This window comes from Oreochromis aureus, linkage group 5 (assembly GCF_013358895.1).
Source record: "Oreochromis aureus strain Israel breed Guangdong linkage group 5, ZZ_aureus, whole genome shotgun sequence".
Lineage (NCBI taxonomy): Eukaryota > Metazoa > Chordata > Actinopteri > Cichliformes > Cichlidae > Oreochromis > Oreochromis aureus.
The window spans coordinates 31,814,860-31,834,392 of NC_052946.1; the positions used below are offsets into that span (position 1 = coordinate 31,814,860).

Genomic DNA, 19,533 nt, shown 5'->3' on the forward strand with positions numbered 1-19,533 from the left:
AACTCCAATTGTATAACACTTTACCCCACCCCAGCTGACATTTGCCGCTGCTGATGTCTTGCCTTGATGTCTTGTGTACACATGCCATTACATGTTTTCAGCAGTCTCTAACATCCAACTTCCAAACATTTTTTCTTGTGAGAATGAGTACTCTGCAGTCTAGGAACTTCTGTAGCATACTGCTTCACAAGCTGATTTTGCTCCTAGATATTTACACTTTACTATGACCACACTGGGCAGACATTTGTCAAACTGACTTAGTGTAAAGATGGCATCCTGTGACTAAGCCACCCTAAAGTCATTGAGCTCTGCAGTGTGACCCCATGTTTTGTCACCAGTGGTTTTTCAAAGGCACATGCATGGATGTATGCATGATATTCATAGATCTGTTTGCAGTTAATGTGGCTCAGTTCAGTTTGATTCAGTTAAGTTCATATATACCACCAAATCACAATAGCAGTCTCCTCAGAATGGAGAAAACCCCAACAATCAGATGATCCCCAATGAGCAAGCACATTTACTGACATACTGAAGTGGCATATTAACCATAATCTTTATCAAATTGAAAGTTTTGAGTCTAATCTTAAAAATAGAGAGGATATCTATCTTTATGTCCGAAATCTAAACTGGGAGATGGTTCCACAGGAGTGGTCTGAGAGGTCTGATAGCTAAAGGCTCTTCCTCCAAGTCTACTTTTATGTATTTTAAGGACCACAAGTAAGCCTGCAGTCTGAGATCGAAGTGCTCTGTTAGGACAATATGATGCTAATACTGAATGTGAGGAGAGGTATTTTAAATGTAATATGGGAAAATTATGATCTCTCTTATTCATTCTTGTTTGCATTCTAGCTGCAACATTTTGAATTACCTAGAGGCTATTCAGGGAACTTTGGGGACAACTAATAATAATGGTTTACAAAATTCTGGCCTAGAAGTAATGAATGCATGTATTAGGTTTTCAATCTCAGTTTAAGACAGGATGTTTCAGAGATACTGCACAGATTAAAGAAGGCTGTCCTTAATGTCTGTTTAATGTGCACATTAACATATTCTTATCAAAAATGACTTCACGATTCCCCACAGTCTCACTGGAGGCCAAAATACTGCTATCCAGATTATCCTGTTAGACATCATAATTTTTAGGACCAACCATGATAGCCTCAGTTCTGTCTGAATTTAGCAGATGAAAATTACATCCAGGCCTTTACATCTTTATATCTTTAAGACATGACACTAGTTTCGCTAATTGATTTGTGGCTTCATATACCTGGATATCAGGGTATCATCTGCATAGTAATAAAAATGAGTGCAGTAGTTTATATTAATACTTGCTATGAGAAGCATGCATAATGTAAAAATTATCGGCCCCAGCACTGAAGCCAGTGGAACTCCATGACTAACTTTACTTTACATGCACAAACTGGAATTTTTCAGGTAGATACCATTCAAACCATTGGAGTACATTTACTTTAATACTAAGAATTAGTAGAAGTAAGAATTAAGAATCTGTATTAAAATGTTATGATGAGCAGTATAGAATGAGGTCTAATGGGACAAGCACAGAGCTAGGTCCACTGCCAGTGGCCATAAGCAGGTCATTCATAATCTTAACTAGTGCTGTTTCTATTCTATGATAGAAACGTTATCCTCTATCAGTAATGAATAGTACAGTAAAATGTCCTATGGGTAGCTCTACAGAGGGATCTGTTCCTATTCTGTTTCAGTTATATGACAGTTTATATTCTATGATAGAAATTGACTGTAAATCCTGACTGAAACTCTTCAAATAAACCATTCCACTGTAAATGATCAGTTAGCTCATTGATAACATTAATAACATTGATTTCAAGATATTTTTTTTTTAACATAACAAGAAGGTTGGAGATTGGGTTATAATTAGCTAAGACAACTGGATCAAGTAAAAGCTTTTCATGTTGTTGTGTAATTACAGCACATTTCTGCACTTTTTTTTATAGAACAGAAAAGTATTTTTATAAACCGAATGAAAATCTTTAGTGCATCACAATTTCCTCTCCAGCTTACAGGTTATCTGCTTTAAGGTGTGTGTTTGCGATTTATATCAGAGAGTCAAAGCTTTCTGATTTTTTTGCTTTCTTTTTGAGAGCAAACACAGTATCCAGTGTTAAACGCAGATTAACCATTAACCTCCAAACACCCAGATGGTGACAGCAAACAGAACCTGTCCCTTATTCTGTAACCTAGTTTTCAAGGGCTACTTATTTATTCCCACAAACACCAACAAAATGATTGTACATACAGACACACAGTACAATACAGTCCTTTAACCAATGACATGCCCTAGCAGGTTGGTCATGCCTTTGCAATATACAGCAATGTCTGTGGTGCCGAACAAAAACTTCCATTGGCCTCAACCAATCATAAGTTGCACAACTCCTCTGAAGATTTTAATTAACGGTTTTTGGCAAATTATTTTAAAGATGGGAAGGCTTGTAAGCTTGTCCCTCCTACTGCAAATTACATGAGCTACTTAGGCTTTTCAGATACAGTACTGCACACACCTACTACTCTTCACAGGAGGCAAACAGCCGTCAACCATGTTTCAAGAGGTTTCCCAAACCAATGTCCCTCCACATATACCTGCTTTCTTAAATAAGAAAAGAAACGTTACCACGGGTAATCAACTTACATGTCGTCTAGATACACAAAAAACGCAGCGACTTCTCTACGTTGTTGGAACCTCTTTGAAAGCAAAGGTGAACAGGTAAGATGAAACACTAACACGACTCTAAACACACATACTCAGCTCTATATGCACGTTATAATGTTGGTAACAGTGGCGAGAACATTACGTAGAAAACTTTCAAGTGACTGTTCAAGTGCGTTTTTATAGCATTGTTCAGTGCATACTGCTGAGAGATCTTGAAGGGTGCGGCTCTATGGTGCAGAGGGTAGGTGCGCTGGTTGGTGTCAGTTGTCACAATGTGTCTGTTAAAACCTAAAGTAAATACAGAAAAAAAATACAAGTCATGTGTTCGTACTGGGTTGGCTATAGCTCATGAGGTCATCTGCTACTTATCGGAAAGTTGGTGGGTCGATCCTTGGCTGCTCCAGTGTCCATGCTAAATATCATGTGCAAGATACTAACCCCAAGTTGCTCCGATGCATCCATCGGAGTGTGAATGCGTGTGAATGTAGAGAAACCTCTTACGTAGAAAAAGCATGGATAAAAGTGCTTGTATGAATGGGTGAATGAGACAAGTTGTATAAAGCGCTTTGAATGCTCATAAAATCAGTCTATTCAATCATTAATAGTTGAAATGTGCACAAAGCCCAATTTCCTCCAGAAGATGTCGGTAAATGGAAAGATCAATAGATAAGAATAAAGAACTGCTGCCATAGGATATGTGGTCACTGGAGGGGGTGGAGTGGAATTTGACTGACCAATCACCGCACAAAGCCTAAGCCTAGTAGCCTACCTGCAGTATTTATGATGAGTTGTCGCGCTAGTCTGAAACAGTTTAGAAGTTTGCGCTTTCACTTCTCTGTACTGTTGCAGCAATCGCTGGACGTTTGTGGTCAGTCTCTGTCTAACAGTGCGAGAAGACGGCAGCCATGATCCATCCCCGCACGCTCAGAATAGATTATGGCAAAACTACGAGAGTATTATACGTAGTTGGCTCGAAGCTAAATGTCAACCTGAACAGGTAGGAGCTTGCTCAAACCACTATAATACATTCTTCGCCAAAAAAGCTCACGTGAGTTATGTGAAATATTTTGCTTAGGGGTTGAGATTATGTTGCATTCCGAACGCGTTACTTTGTGGTAGTATTAATGTTCTATAAAATGTCGTAGCCGGTTGTCCATATGTTTATGTATCCCGTGTGCAGATTGCATTTTCACTATCATTAAAAATGCGCACGCTTCACAGTGGCGTTGGTTTTTTAATTTAATGGAATAGAACATCCGTGCAGTATTCTACATTAGAGAAGTTAATTATTTGCAAAAATATTTAGTGAAATGTTGATTCAATTTTATGATACCTTTGGCATCGTATCGGTTGTTTTTTTTTTTAATAGTACCAGTATACACTATGTTGGGGCAGAAATGTTCCTAAGTATTGGGACACTTAAACATTACACCTGCAGAAGCTGGTTGGGCATGTGCCGCCATTAAGCTCCCGGCACACAGTTTTTGTACTGATGTTAATACCAGAGGAGGTTTGGAAGTAATTGCCGAGTCAGCAGAGCGTTGAAGACTTTCCGGTAATATAGGTTTCGGGACCCTGCGGCCCTGTTTCGTAGCGTCGTGACCAAGTTTCTGTAGTAACTGAACCGTCCAGTTTGCAACGGCGCAGCTGCTCCTGGATTATCTAAAAGGGAAGAGATTTTACAGAGAATTTACATGCTATTATAGTACCTGTGCTCTTCTACGACCATTATTTAACAAATGTTGGTAAAGGCGGATTGCATTGATAGATCCTTGATTTTATACACCTGTAGCAATGGGACTAAAATACCTGCATTCAAAGATTAAGAGGTGTGGCACAATACTGTGTGGTCCATATAGTGTATGTTATACTTTAAATTATTAGTCCTATTTTATCCCTATTTTAGTAACATCATTAAGTCAGGGACTGCTGGACAAAAGAGGTCATGATTTTATTTTAAAGCTGGGTGGCCAGAGAGCAAGCTGTTTTCCACATCCAGGTGTGGTCCACCCAGATCCTTTTTTACAAACAATACTGATAATATAAATCAAATGCATGTGTTATTATTCATTACCTTTTATTGGCAGTGTATGTGGTTGTGATGGTTGTGATCAAACAGCCAAAAGTCTTTCTCTTCTCCATTAAAAGAGTAGTACTGTTGGTTAGCCATGATCGGTCAAAAACATTATTTCAGGAATTAGAAAACTCATCTGAAGTTCATTATTCATTTGTACACAAAACAAGAGCTGTCTTGGTGATTAACATTTAAATCGCACATTGGAATCACAGTCTCCAGTATCTCTGTCAGTGTTCTCTACGTAGGGACTGATAGAATCAAAAGAAGTTAGTGTTAAAATCAAAATAATTCTCGATAGAAAGTGTTTTTGGATATTCTAAAACCCCTTTGAGGCCCAGGTGGTCCCGTCCATATTCCAGTCTCCCACTCTGCCGAGTCAGTAATCCCTTGTCTCTCTGTTATGTAGGCTGGCATTTGGCAGAATGTACACCATACATTTCTTTGGAAAACAAAGTCTCTCCTGTTAACAGCAACAATGAAAGACTGTTGATTCTTTCCACAAACAAAAGACTATTAGATTTGCCACCACCAGGAACTGCACACAAATATCATCCTTCAGGTTAAACAATAGAATTCTGACACATTCCAGCTGCCAGTTTATGTAGTGCAAAGTCAATAAATTATGTCTACTACAACCATCATGGTATTATAGAGCGTTATTAAACCATTCAGTAAATGTCACCTTCAAGAAGTTTTTGCCGTGAAGACATCAGCATTTGTGCCACGTCAAGTTGTCTACGTTGTGGTCTCAGCTTTGCCAGACCAACTCTTTCAGTTGTGACTGAATGGCGCCTATTCCTAAACAAACAGCTGACACATGAGTTAAAAAAAACCCCTCTGCAACCTAGTATGATACAAGATTATCATGTTCCTAGTGGCTCAAGAAAAATTGGTGTAAAAAGCACGAAAAGCTGCAGAAATGACAAGAATATGACTTGTTCAGTTTATCAGGTCAGTTTCTAAGCAGACCGATATCACTGTGGCTAAAGCTTGTGGCTTGTCTGTGTACGTCAGAGCACTTCCTCATATGTACATGGAGAAAAATATGCGCTTTTTGAAGTGGACCTCATGTTTAATACAATATGTTTGTGTTGTATAAAACACGTGTCATCAAATTGTGCTTTTGTCTGGTTCTCAGGAGTGCCCCTCCCACCTCCAAGTTCTTCTCCGTGAAAGGCACTGCCAATGTTCAGTACAGCATCAGCCCCACTCCTCGGGACACATCCCACCTCTCTCCCATCCCTCTCACTGAAAACTCAGTCCTGCTCATCAGCAGGGACCATGCCAGTCAACATGAAAATGATAGCAAGGTATAGTAGCACAAAATTGAATCTGAATCAGAATACTCTATTAATCCCAAAGGAAACTGTGTAGTTGCATGACGTTGCTGATGTCACATTTCTTGATTTCAGCATTTCCTCTATCAAGAGCATGATTCAAGCTCATGTTAACTGTCAAAAAAGATTTACTGTTAGTCAGATTAAGTCATTTTTTTTGCTCAGTTTTCCTGGACCTGTGGGTAAAAATACAGTCAAACCGAGCTCCTGTCAGGATTTGTACTTTTGTATATGATTAAATTGTAACTGTTGAAATTACCAGGGCTCACTGCTATTTGCTTTACAATGGACAACTCACAATCAAACAATATAAAATTATTACCTGTTAAATTTCTGCACATCATCAGCTTATGTCTTTTATTTTAAAAGCTGTCGGTCCAGTACTATGGGGCGAATAAAGAGGTCTTAGGGAGAGCAGTTGTGCATCTGACAGCTGTTGGTAAGTTAAATTATAATGATGCAACATGCATTTTACTAAGAACTTGTTGTTTTGTCTGTAAAATAGTACATTTTATTGCTCATTACAATCCAAACATGATGTACGATTCACCGGAGTTTCATATACATGATGATTGTGATATGAAAAAACAAAACAATAGCTGTACTGCGATCTGAGCCTGTATCTGGAAAAGCGGTGTGTGATCAACAAGCTTTCTGTTATGCAGAGCTCTCACTGGATGTCGATGCTGATAGAGATGGCATCGTGGAGAAAAACAACCCTAATAAGGTGATCTAAAATGTTTCAGCTTTACATGACAGAACTACTTCAACACAATATCACATTTCCATTGTATGTCAGTAAAGGCAAGATGTAAACATGCTTATTCAGCTTGCAATTATTTTCAGAAGATTTTGCTGAAGTCTTTAAGTCAAAAATGCACATTTCCATTTTTTGGAAAATATTTTAGGGTTCTTGGAAATGGGGTCCTGATGGGCATGGAGCCATCCTTTTGGTCAACTGTGACTCAGAAAAGACCTACAAGAAGACACCAGACAGCGAGGAGAAAAACATTTATAAAGTGTCTGGTAAAGCACTATTAGTGCAGCTTCAGTTTTCACCAATAAATACTCTATTTTTTCATTTGTTTTCTGTGCCACAAGCTTTTTTGAACTTTCCCTGGCATTAGAAAAGCCATTCTTATTCTTAGTCTGATAAAGAATTGTCTTGTGAGAAACAAAGGTTCACAAGGGTAGAGATAAAAAAAAAAAACAACAAAACAAAACAAAACAAAAAAAAAACCAGTAGAGCTGAAATTTGATAGTATATGCAGGTCACGCGTTATGTGTAACGGTGTACAGTTACCAGAAACACTACCACATGCTGATTGACGTCTGCAGCATGTGGAGCAGTTAAAAAAAGTCTCTTCAGCACTGAAGGAGTAACTAGTACAGATATGGAAGGCACCAAAGTGCCAGTCAACATGAAAATGATAGCAAGGTATAGTAGCACAAAATTGAATCTGAATCAGAATACTCTATTAATCCCAAAGGAAATTGTGTAATTGCATGACATTGCTGATGTCACAAGTCAGTATGTCACATTTCTTGATTTCAGCATTTCCTCTATCAAGAGCATGATTCAAGTTCATGTTAACTGTCAAAAAAGATTTACTGTTAGTCAGATTAAGTCATTTTTTTGCTCAGTTAAAGGTTTACAGTTACCCGAAACACTACCACATGCTGATTGACGTCTGCAGCATGTGGAACGGTTAAAAAAAAAAAAAAAAAAGTCTCTTCAGCACTGAAGGAGTAACTAGAACAGATATGGAAGGTACCAAATTGCGCTATAGTGCGGGATCAAAGCCCCTACTGTAAGTCAGTGACTACAGCCAGGCACAACACCTGAGATGGGGAAAAAATTCTATGGTGCCAACGGCATTAATCATTTTTATGTATGTACAGATCTAAAAGACATGTCTGTCATGGTGCTGCGGACCAAAGGCCCAGGGAAACTCCCAGAGGGCTACAAACTAACCATGCACATCTCTCAGGGAGATGCAGAGAGTCTTCGAGTCTTCAGAAACCGATCCACTGAAGTGCCAAATAGTGGCCTATGTGAGTAAAGAAGTGGGTATAAAGAAAACCCCCGGAACATTTGATCTGATGTGCATGTCACCTGATCTGTAAAAGCATGTTTTGAACACATTCTTTTTCTTAGTTAACCGCCTAAGTATTTAACCTGTTTTCTGTTATTCTTACTTCAGCGCAGAAACTTTACAATCTCTTTGTGAAAGACTATCCACTGGTGCTGAGCAGTGATGTGCTGTCCAAGGAAGTGCCTTACCTTGGAGGTGTGGCAGAGATGAACTTTTATGTGGAGGGCCTGAGGTTTCCTGACAAAGACTTCAATGGACTCGTCACCATCAACCTCAGTCTATTAGAACCAATCTCTGATGTAAGATCCAGAGTATAGCGTTACAGTGTAACACTGCTTTATTTAATCATCTTCTTTCTTTACACCTTTAACTGCAGCATAACTGTAGCGGATACATTTTGTGAATCCAGTAACGTGAAGTTTTTGAATTAATTTTTTAATGTTGCATTACAAACAAACATAGAATGGAGTATAACCAGCAGTACTCAACAGCCTCTCGCATGTTTCAACAGGGTCTCCCTGAGACGCCGATTTTTACAGACAAAGTTGTGTTTAAAGTGGCACCATGGATCATGACACCCAACACGCTTCGACCTGTAGAGGTGTTTGTCTGCAGGTTAGTGTAGACTCATGAATAATGAGCATGATGGTGACAGCTGTTGTTGCTGTCACACATTCCCCTTAGCTTGCTTTCCTTCCAAGAAAGCCAAACCTGTTTGTCTGTGTAAAAACTGCTTTCACAGACATTTGTTGTTTGTACTTTTTGAATATTTAATTTTTAAATTGTTTTTAAAGCTCTCACTAAAATAAATAAAATAAATAAAAATATGTTACTTATCTTGTGGCACAATCTAAAAACTGCTTGACTGTTTCTTTGTTAGTACATCTGATAACTACCAGTTCCTGAAAGGAATGAGGAACCTTGTTGCGAAGAGCGGGTACAAGCTGAACATTTGTCATGAATATGTCAACAGAGGAGACCGCTGGATGCAGGTAAGCAGTTTTTTTTTTAAAACAAGGAAGGGTTATGAGTTTTAATGATGGTAACATTGTGGTTTTATAACTCCAAGTAAACAGGAACCGTAAATAAGAGGAACATACACACGAAAACCTCAAAGAACAAGATAACTCACTATTAAAGTGTTTCTTTGAAAAATGACACAATAACAACTGGTTTCACAACAACCACACTGCAAGATGGAAAATCACAAAAAAGAAAAAACATTTGCAAACACGTACGTTTCTATTCATTCACACGGAGAAAAAAAAATGTCATTTTTTTTTTCTATACAAGTGAAAAATTCTCTAATCAACTAAGCCAAGAGGACAGCATAAATATAACATATTTTCCATTTTTCAGGATGAAGTGGAATTTGGTTACATCGATTCACCTCATCATCGTTTTCCTGTTGTTCTGGATTCCCCGAGAGATGGCGACCTAGCAAACTTTCCATATGATGAGCTGCTTGTAGGAGAAAAGCCTAGAATAAGTTTTTACTGTTGATGTCATTAAAAGCTTTGATTGTATATGATTCACATTGGTTTTATTAATCAAATTATAGGCCAAAGCAGAAAATTGCATTACTTGCACTGATTGATAAAAAAACCACAAACAATTATTTACTTTGTCTAGGGTCCCGACTTTGGCTATGTGACAAGGGTGGCCCTAGATGAGCATGTGAGCAGTTTAGATTCGTTTGGCAATCTGGAGGTCAGTCCTCCTGTCACAGTAAATGGAAAAAAATACCCCCTGGGAAGAATCATCATTGGGGTTGCCTTTCCTACGTGAGTTTCTAACAAATTCAAACATGAATTCCTGTTTTTTGCTTATAACTCATGAGTTATAAGCAAATGTACCAAGAGCAGAAATGTTACAGATGACTTTTGCAAAGTGAAACCTTTTTATTTCTTATAGGGCAACTAAAGGACGAAATATGACCAAAGTGGTTCAAGACTTCTTGTGGGCTCAGAAGGTTCAGGAGCCCATCGCCTTGTTCTCTGACTGGCTCCTTGTTGGCCACGTGGATGAATTCATGACTTTCGTTCCTGCACCTGACAGAAAGGTAAATAAAATTTCCTACTGAAGTGAATCTGGTGCTGCATCTGCTTGATAGTGACTTGCTGTTTTGTACATTGTGGGATTGTATAAGCTGTCAGGATATGAGAGCTTCACTGTTATCTTTGTCTCCTGTTTGTCTGTTCACAGGGCTTCCGACTGCTGTTGGCCAGCCCAGACGCAGGCTACAAACTATTCAGAGGCCTACAGAACAGTGGACACGGACAAGCCACATTGTTTGATGGTAGGCCAGTGTTTATCTGCAGCGTCTGTAGAATATATGCATAAGGGCATCTTAGCAATGCACAAATTCATCATGGCACCGAGCCTTATCACTCACTGTGAACGATGTTCCCAAACAGGGTTGACAAATGCAGAACAAATAACACTGGATGAAATCCTTGAGGATGAAAAACTCCAAGCTGAAAATAACTATGTACAGGTGAGTGGGATTGTAGGAATAGATTGAAGACCAAAAAAGAAGATGGTATGCTAGTTCAGGCACTAAGACACAAGTATGTAAACAAAGATAAGACATCTAACTGCTGAATATCGCATTCTGGCAACGAGCATTAATATAGTGCTATGACAGCCTCTACTCTCTAGGAAGGCTTTCCACTGGATTTTAGAACCTCGTTGCAGGATTTGCTCCCATTCACCCACAATGGCATTAGTGAAAGCACAACTGTTTTTGAGTGAGAGTGGCTGGCACGCAGTCAGCATTTCAATTCTTGCCAAAGGTATTGGAATGGGGAATGCCAGGATGCTGTACATTAGGAATTTTTTTTATCAGCACTAATTCATGGCCACCAGCCCCACAACATTATTATCTTTCCAACAAGCTTGCAGTTGTTTTCAGGCAGCATTAGTAAAGAAGGATTCATCATTTAAGATATTTCAGCTGCTTTAGAGTCCAATTGCATTGTACTCTACCCCACCCTAGCGTGCATTTGGCATTGCTCATGTTATACTTCTGAGCCCCTTTGTCATTACAACTTTTAAAGGTCCAAACAGACATTTTTTGTGCTTTTCTCAGAAGCCGTTTAAGATCTTAACCTACATATTAGGGCTGATATTCACATACTATTGGGTACATTTGTGTTTGGCTAGATTGTGGTGGTACGTAAACCAAAATTAACATATGAACCACTATGGTAAAATGTTTGATATTTTGAGCACAGTAATTTAACAAGCAAAATGACATTAATTTTAGAGGCATATATTATTTTTTTTTTTCCAGAGCTGCATCGACTGGAACCGAGATGTGTTGAAGAGGGAACTAGGCCTAGACGATGAAGACATCATTGATCTGCCAATCCTCTTCAAACTAGTGGAGGATGAAAATGAGTATAGAGCAGTAGCTTACTATCCTGACATGGTATGTTCATAAATTTTACATTATATTTTATTAGGCATCAAAGCTCCTGCCAGTTGAGGAAAAAAAAAAAGATGTAAATAAATCTTTGGGCTGACAGAATAACTATATTTGCTATATTTGTTGTACATATATTTGTTTCCAGGTGAACATGATTGTTTTGGGGAAAAACCTTGGTATCCCAAAGCCCTTTGGCCCCAAAGTGAATGGACGATGTGCACTCGAGGCTGCGATGTGCTCTCTAATGGAAGGCCTGGGCCTCAAGTGCACGTTCATTGATGACTATTCATCCTACCACCAGCTGTTGGGAGAGGTCCACTGTGGGTCCAATGTCCGCAGGGAACCCTTTGAGTTCAAGTGGTGGAACCTGGAGATGTAAATAATATAGATCTGACATAGAACGATTTCAGCCCTGGTTGATTTGGTGACACCCATCATGAAAATTATTGTATTGCCATAGCAAACACTTCATTGTCATCATTTTGTAATGAATACTAAAGATCAGCAAATGTTGCTTTACAAAATAAGAAAGTAGAAAGGATCGTCGGTGATAAATGCAACTGTTTTCTAATGTCATGCAGAGAATGATGAAAAGAGCTACGGTACATTGTTGAGCTTAAGAAATATTGCCACAATGTTCTTACTCTGCTGATTAAAAAAAGAAAGGAAAAAAAAAAAAAGCTGAAAATAAACAGTGTAACCCCCCCCCCCCCCTTAACCCCATTATACCACTTAAAGATTTTGTAGGTAAGGGAGCAGCAGCTGTGGAAACAGACTACATTGCATTAAGAATATCTTAATGTAGCTCTGACACAGTGTAAACAGGGTAAGTAAGGCATGCATGCTATGTTTCATGTGCCTCTAAATGGAATCAGTTAGCAGTGATGCAATGGTGGACTAACTAAATGATGATACTAACAAATCTATACATATACAAAGATGTACTTACAGAATGTTAAAACACATGTATTTGGTATCCAGTCTGGGAATGGATTTCATAAAAATCTTGGGGATTTAACTTTAAAAGTAGCAGATGGTGGTGGTTGGGTTGGTGTATTAGATAGCTTGGAAGCCTTACAGAGCGTCATCTCTGCCTTCATGAATGATGAATGCTTTTAAGTTTCTTATCAATCATTTTACATTGAATGTGCTTCATTGTCACACAGAAATACTTAAATGGTAAACATGATTTGTTTGTTTATTGCAGAAATACTCTGGAACTTTATTCACTGTATGCATTTTCATCTTTATTAAACTTTTTAGTTAGCTTATTTTACAAAAAAAAGCTATATGTACAAACGTTTCTTTTAAACAAACTGACAAGAATCAATACAATCATTTGAATCAAGCACAGAGAAGACTGGTTTCCAGTGTTGTTAGCATACAGTGCAAGCACAGATAGATGATGGTACCACATAGTGATGTGCTATAATAACTCAGAGCCACAAGAGGGCAGGCTTTATCTACTCAAGGATTCAGGAGGAAAAATGATTTGAATAAGTCTTCCTTAAATGATTCTGAAAGGCTGTAACTGACATGTGTTACTGTTACCAAAACATTTGTCTATATTTTTCTGTGCCTTTGTTGTATTGAGAGTGATTTAGCTATAAACAACTTGATGAGTACATTAAACAGTACATTTGGTCCAGTGTTTTAAACTTTTTGTCTCTTTAACAAACTAAATGCTGTCTTTAATTCACAACAGACAATAAAGGTCTGCTTCAGTCATGTCACTGAAATAAATCATCCCTGTATGAGCTTTTTCCTTTACAACTAACTTAAAGAAGAAGCTTCTCTGCTCATGTAAGTTGAGCTGTTTCAGGCTCAAGTTTACTGTCGTCAGGAATCACAGTACAACTATTGTGAGCAAATATGTACAAATGACTCCACTTCTGCCTCATTTTACATTCAAGCCATCAGGCAGCAGCACAGTGCCTTTAAAAATAACCTTTCTTTAAAGCAGCTCACGTGACAATCATAAAGGCAACTTCAAGACGAGTCACAGTGTCATTTAATTTCAGCAACAAATCGTTTTTTTCAAAAAGGTCAGCGTTCAGGAGTATCTCTGAAAATGTAGTGTTTAAGTCACATACATATATTACACTTTACATACAAAGTAGGAAACTGTGACGTTTGGCTCTCTATTAGCAGTGTGCACTGCATCTGGAGATGTCGGCTGGTTTTTCGGTAAAACACAAATCACAAGGACAACACCTTTATGTCAAGCATGGCACCAGTTTACAGAAGAGAGGATTTTGACAAGCAGATTTACACCGTACACATTACTGCTGTATACACACCTGTACACAGACATCAACAAATGGGGTGTGAAAAAGATCTTTGAAAAGTTCAAAGAACTGCTTTAAGTTTGCAAATTTGATGATGCGTGTCGCTGGTTTGGGCACTACAGCAGCTCTGCTTTTTGTCTTAAACTAAACCAATCGGGTCAACGTTTCTCTTAAAATAGGTCTCTTTTTCACTGTGGCACAGTTTTTGTCTTTTATATGTAACCCATCACTTCATGAGAAAGGTGAATAATAGTTTTTACATCCACCAGCAACAGCATCATGAAAGTACCCTTGATTAAAACATGACATACTCTTGCTGAAGTTGTAAAACACAACAAATATCTACTGCAGAATACTCAGAAAAGAATACATCAACATTAAAACACAAAATGCGGCCTTAGATACAGCCACATACACCTGATACATCAAAGTCAAACCAATATCACAGTGGGATGTGAGTTTGACATTAAAAAACAAAGCTTTCTTCTGTAGTTCAACTCTTTACAGGCTGAACAGAGACAAGATTAAATCCCCATTTGTAATCCTGATCTTTGAGTTTTTACAGTAAGAATTAGGTTTCGGAGCTTACTGGCCTGAAGAATGAGAAGGCGGGCACATGTACTGTGCAAAGCCAGCTGAGAGATGCTGCATGAGTGCGGAGGTCCTTTTCCTTTGTACTGAACAAAAAGGAGGTTTTCGCATGGAGATGGTGATAGGTAGGTGTCTGTCATGTCACACAGCAGATCCAAGTCAAACGTAAAAAGTATGATCTGTCAGTTGCTTGATCTGGCTTCTAACTGCTCCTTTTCTGCATCGATGGAGTTCACATGCCCTTGGCTTGCTTCTTTTGGACAAAGATGCCTCTTATTGGAATGCTTAGACAAAAGGGGAGAAAAGGAGAAATACATAAATGGGCAGAAAGAAGTATCAGGTAAATGAAGTAATAAGGGGATGGACGAATGTAGGAATTTATCCCTTAGGCTGTAACAACATTATAACCTACCTGAAAAATGGATGTCAATGACGGGGCAACAGAGTGGCTAACAGTTCTGCATACAGATAAGGAATGAGAAATTATGGTGCAGTCAATATACAAATATTTATTGGTTTGCATTGATTAATCTTTCTGTTTTCAGCCATGCTAGTGCATAGTGTCTTCATGTTTACATGTTATATTTATTTGATATAAAAGGGAGAATACACCTTAATTAAGATGAACTTGCACAAATTAACTTTCCTTTTGCAAAACTAAGTTCAACTTATTATGTCAAATATCTCAATATACATACATCTAACTAAACATGCATGGGGCTCAAAGTCTGTATAGACACCCATTCTTCTGAGAAGATGGTGGGATTAGTGATTCTCTGATTTTTCATCTGTTTGGGCTGACTACTAGATCATTTCAAAACAAATGACATCTGAGTTATAGACTTCTGAGTGTTAGTTTAAGCATGCATTCAGTTAACATGCTTTCAGATGTTAAGTGAATGTGGACCTAAAACCACTGAACCCTCACGCCTGTAGATGTATTACTGTACTCTGTACAGCATCAGAAACTAGTAGAACAAAAATAGGCGAATATAATTTCCCAGAACAATTTCATATGACCAGCAGGAATATTGGTCCTTTTACTCAAGTCGCTTATTAAATCATTCTACCAATTTATGAAAGCATTGTGGAGTTATTTGATGACTTGCGCCAAGCACTTTGTCTCACCGATGAGAACTTGTGCTCCTGCTGAGCGCGCTCCATCTTTGACCGGCTGTCTGTCCCTTTTGGTTCTAATGTCCTCGCTGCGTCCGGTTGTTGCTGGAGACGTGAAGCTGCTGGGAGGAAGGGGACAGATGTGTTGCTGTCATGGTTAATAAACTCAAGCATATAATGCTGCCAGCTGTTATAGCCGAAAAAAAGATAAATGCAAAAAACCCCAATGTGGGGTATGTTTCGTGTGGGAAACAGATACATTTTCAGAGCAGAGTAAATGTGAGTCATTTAAGAAGAGTTTGCTCAATTGTACAAATCATGCCTACTGTTGTTGTTGGTAAGTTCCATATGGGGAAGCTGAGCTCCATCATGCAAGGGTGCTTTAATATTAATTTCTCAGGAAACAGAGTGTTATTCTTGCAACTGCCCTAAATAGATTTCCCCCAGATACTCTTGACATGTGAAACAGTTGACCTTTTGGTAACCACAACTTCAGGATATTACTGAGACAGTAATATGAGCTCCGAAGCTCACCTGGAAGATTTCCTTGGCTGGCACTGTCCTCCACCCCAGAGCTGTACACAAATGAATCTTTTTTGACTGGTGTAACACAAGACACACTTTCCTGGAAGAAGAGTAAAGCAAGTTTGAAATATAACTTATAATAAGATGAAGGCAGCACAAGCAAAACTAAAGTTTTATTCAGCTGTGCATTTGTTTTTGTCTCTTTGTAAATGCAGACAGTCTATCTGAAAGAAATAGAAAATTGTTTTCATAACCAGTCATAACTAGAATGGAGTGATATCCATCAAGCCTTCTCATGGGTTTTTTTCCCAGTTGTTCAGCTTACAGCAAATAACAGATAAAAACCAAAGCGATATTTTCACTGCAGTAAATGTGGAATAAATGCTGATGGAAGCACTCGTGGATCATCAATGCTAGGACACTGATGACTTATTTTGGCTTTGGAGGAAGTAACATTTATGCATGCACTTGATAATGTGTAATGACTCCACCCACCAGTCCAGTGTCGTACTCCTCTTCTGCTTCATGCTCCTCCACGACGCTAGCAAAGCTGCTGGCATTGGAGGAGGAGCGGGAAAGGTCCTGCGCCTCAGGGATAGACGGTGCCCTGCAACACATTGCCAAACTACACACCTGGGTCACTCTGATCACATAATCACTTTGTGGTTTCCTTCTACTGAGTTCATTTAGGAATGTTGAAAAAATAAAATAAAATAATGTGCACTTCAAAAGTCTAATTACTTTGCCATCTTTATGTCAGAGTTCATCTTTTGTTCCCTAAAAAAGCAGTTACAAGCAAAGGAACAATAGCTTGATCACAGTTTGACTGAATAATGTGAACGTTTTGGGTTGTTATATTCATTTGGCTGAAGAGGATTAGGACTATGACTTGGAGAGCAATCGTCCATGTCACTGTTCCATTCTACAAAATACAATGCAGCCTTTTCAAACGGATTCAATGTGTGTGACTATAATACAAAGTAGTATACTCTTACATAATGAAATTAACAGTCACCTGTTCTTTGTGGTAGGAAACTCTGGAGAACTGTGATTGGAGGAGTTGTCTGATTTGTTTTCCTGTGACATGTGGCTACTCTCTGGTGTCCTCTGGGTGTTGGGTGATACTTCTCGGCTTCAGGAGAGGATATAAAGTAGTCAAAATAGCTCATCTGATTTTGTTTAACAATAAATGGTTACAATGCATTCATATCACTCAGCATGGCTCCACCCTAAAACTGAGCATTATGAGCTGAACCACTGACAGCAGCCAACAGCTGTGCAGTTGTTTTTTTTTAATCAAATCAAGCATTGACAAGCCCTTCTCTTAGGATTTGATCTTACACAGTGCATTTTCTAATAGCTGCATTCCTCATTTTAATGTCCTGTCTTCCATCTGTTGCAACACTGTTCTCTCTTCACTACCCACTCTCTGCTGATCAGCTCTGCTCTGTCCTCTCACCTCCTCTCTTGGACCTCCTGGATGTTCTCGATGCCAATAGCACTACTGCGACGGGAGCTGAACGGCCCAGACTTTTTCCTGGTTGGGCTTTTCCCAGGAATGATCAATGACTGACGGTGGGTAGGGAGAGGAAAGTAAGACACACAGTTTGGGGATAGTGTAATAACAACAAAACCTGATATGCAGTGCATAAAGTGAAAGCTTTCTACATGTAGAAATATCTTGTAGAGGAATTCTGAAGTGATGGTTGGATAAATCCTGAGTTAAAGTTATGACAAACTTTGTAAAAACTTTTTTTTTTTTTTTTACAAATCCATGATAAACTTGGCTCCAGACAAAAATTCATTATATATTCTTTAACTGATTATTTTTACTCTTATCTCTGAACATCTGATCATCTCTGACATTTTATTTTCTTGGGTGCAGCGTGTACATCAGCTTGGCTGGTGCACACTTTTAATTTAAGATGCAGTATGATTCATTGATGTGTGACTGTCTATGAGAACACAAGTGGGAGTTTGTTTATCTTCTCCTTTCACAATATATTTTTCTCTTGCAGTTACTTTTAACTAACTTAAAAGTAAGATGGTGCAAACAAATTCATGCATGAAAGTCCTGATACTGATCTGCCTTCTGTCTACCAAAACCCAAAATGGTTGTGCAAATAAATGAAATGAAGGAAATTGTAATTAAAACTATAACTCGACAAGTATCATTATAACTGATAAATTCTTCAAATCCGAAAACCTCTCACAGCCACAGGAATTAAACTGTATTTTAAACTTAAAACAAGGTAAATACTAATTAAACATTACTTTATACAAAGACAATAGTAAATTAAAGAAATGGTTTAAATAAGTAGGTAGAATATACGTGGACCTCTTCTATTGTTCCTATCCCTATGGCACTGCCTCGACGTCCATATTTACTGGGACTTTTCCCTGGGACAAGCAATGACTGAGGTACACAAGACAGGGCAAGGAAAGCAGAAACAGAGAGAGAGGAGATTGAAAAAGCAAGAGGGGGAAGGAAAAGAAAAGAACACATCATAAGATCTCATGCGCACAGCACAGAGAATTTAAACAGCAAGGTGCAAAAAATGCTTAAAAAGGAGACTGCAACAAGACTCAACAGAGAAGACATAATATCGAGGAAACAGTGAAAGGCGTTATAGAGCAGAAGCGGGTTGGGGTCCAACATAGGAGGGCACAGCAGGATATAGAGTGTCAAGGTAGCGGGCATGCCAGCAGTTTCTGCCCTGAGGGATACAAGTCAGTTTAGTGATGCATTCAGAAAAAGAAGAAATGGGGCAAAAAGGCTGATGCAAACCAAAGGGTAGCTTCCAGAAATCTGTCTTCTTTTATAAACTGGGTTAGTAAAGTTAGTAACCAAATGGCACGCTGCAGCAAATCTTAAACAAGTTTGAAAATAAATTATCTATCTTTCAAAGAGACACAAACAAGACAGTGAGCTCCTATGGTTTGTGCCATGCATCTTCTTCAGCCACACATGCACAAGGCTGCTTCAAAAAATTACAATATTTGCAGGAGGATATATGACAAAGCACAGAGGAGCAAGGGAGTCTGGGTAGTCATACAGCAGCTGGACTGAGCTCACTTCACAACTTGGAATAGAGACTAGACTGGGGCTCACAGGCAATCAGTCATCTATATATACTGATAAGAAAATCACTGGGTTAATTCCACAACTGACATTCTTTTATAACATCATCCTAGAAGTCGGTCACTCTTTGTGAAGATAACGATTCTTTAAACAGATGAGGATGAATGACAAATAGCGGATGAGCTCTTCTGTTAATTTTCCAAATAAAAAAAGGTATTAACATGAACACTATGAACTGTACGTGGAAAAAGGCTGATCAGTGAAATGTGATTTAGTAAAAGCAATAGTGAATTTAAAATCTA

General features: G+C 38.5%; 2 protein-coding genes across 14 annotated transcripts in view; one reads left to right on the top strand and one right to left on the bottom strand.

Annotated features, from left to right (window-relative positions):
• The first annotated feature begins 2,532 nt into the window (after window positions 1-2,532).
• Window positions 2,533-13,273, top strand: padi2 (peptidyl arginine deiminase, type II). Of its 2 annotated transcripts, none has more exons than XM_039612059.1 (16): window positions 2,533-2,743; window positions 5,905-6,076; window positions 6,473-6,542; window positions 6,769-6,830; window positions 7,012-7,129; window positions 8,006-8,158; window positions 8,308-8,498; window positions 8,711-8,814; window positions 9,080-9,191; window positions 9,559-9,666; window positions 9,832-9,983; window positions 10,114-10,261; window positions 10,405-10,498; window positions 10,617-10,696; window positions 11,495-11,632; window positions 11,775-13,273. In XM_039612059.1, the coding sequence occupies exons 1-16, from the start codon at window positions 2,577-2,579 to the stop codon at window positions 12,006-12,008; spliced, it is 2,103 nt and encodes a 700-aa protein (XP_039467993.1). In that variant the 5' UTR covers window positions 2,533-2,576; the 3' UTR covers window positions 12,009-13,273. The 2 variants fall into 2 exon arrangements, with proteins under 2 accessions (XP_039467993.1, XP_039467994.1); XM_039612060.1 differs by lacking the exon at window positions 2,533-2,743 and adding an exon at window positions 3,470-3,686.
• Window positions 12,125-19,533, bottom strand: part of si:dkey-166d12.2 (rap1 GTPase-activating protein 1) — a 108,889-nt gene continuing 101,480 nt past the window's right edge. For 10 of the 12 annotated variants that reach the window (XM_039612056.1, XM_039612054.1, XM_039612055.1 and 7 more), the window contains 8 exons: window positions 18,488-18,565; window positions 17,609-17,718; window positions 17,165-17,281; window positions 16,645-16,774; window positions 16,159-16,249; window positions 15,637-15,746; window positions 14,921-14,966; window positions 12,125-14,792 (listed from right to left, as the gene is read on the bottom strand). In XM_039612056.1, the coding sequence (XP_039467990.1) occupies window positions 14,958-14,966; window positions 15,637-15,746; window positions 16,159-16,249; window positions 16,645-16,774; window positions 17,165-17,281; window positions 17,609-17,718; window positions 18,488-18,565 (645 nt within the window). In that variant the 3' untranslated portion in view covers window positions 12,125-14,792; window positions 14,921-14,957. The remainder of the gene's footprint in view (window positions 14,793-14,920; window positions 14,967-15,636; window positions 15,747-16,158; window positions 16,250-16,644; window positions 16,775-17,164; window positions 17,282-17,608; window positions 17,719-18,487; window positions 18,566-19,533) is intronic. The other 2 variants (XM_039612058.1, XM_039612051.1) reach the window with 1 other exon arrangement.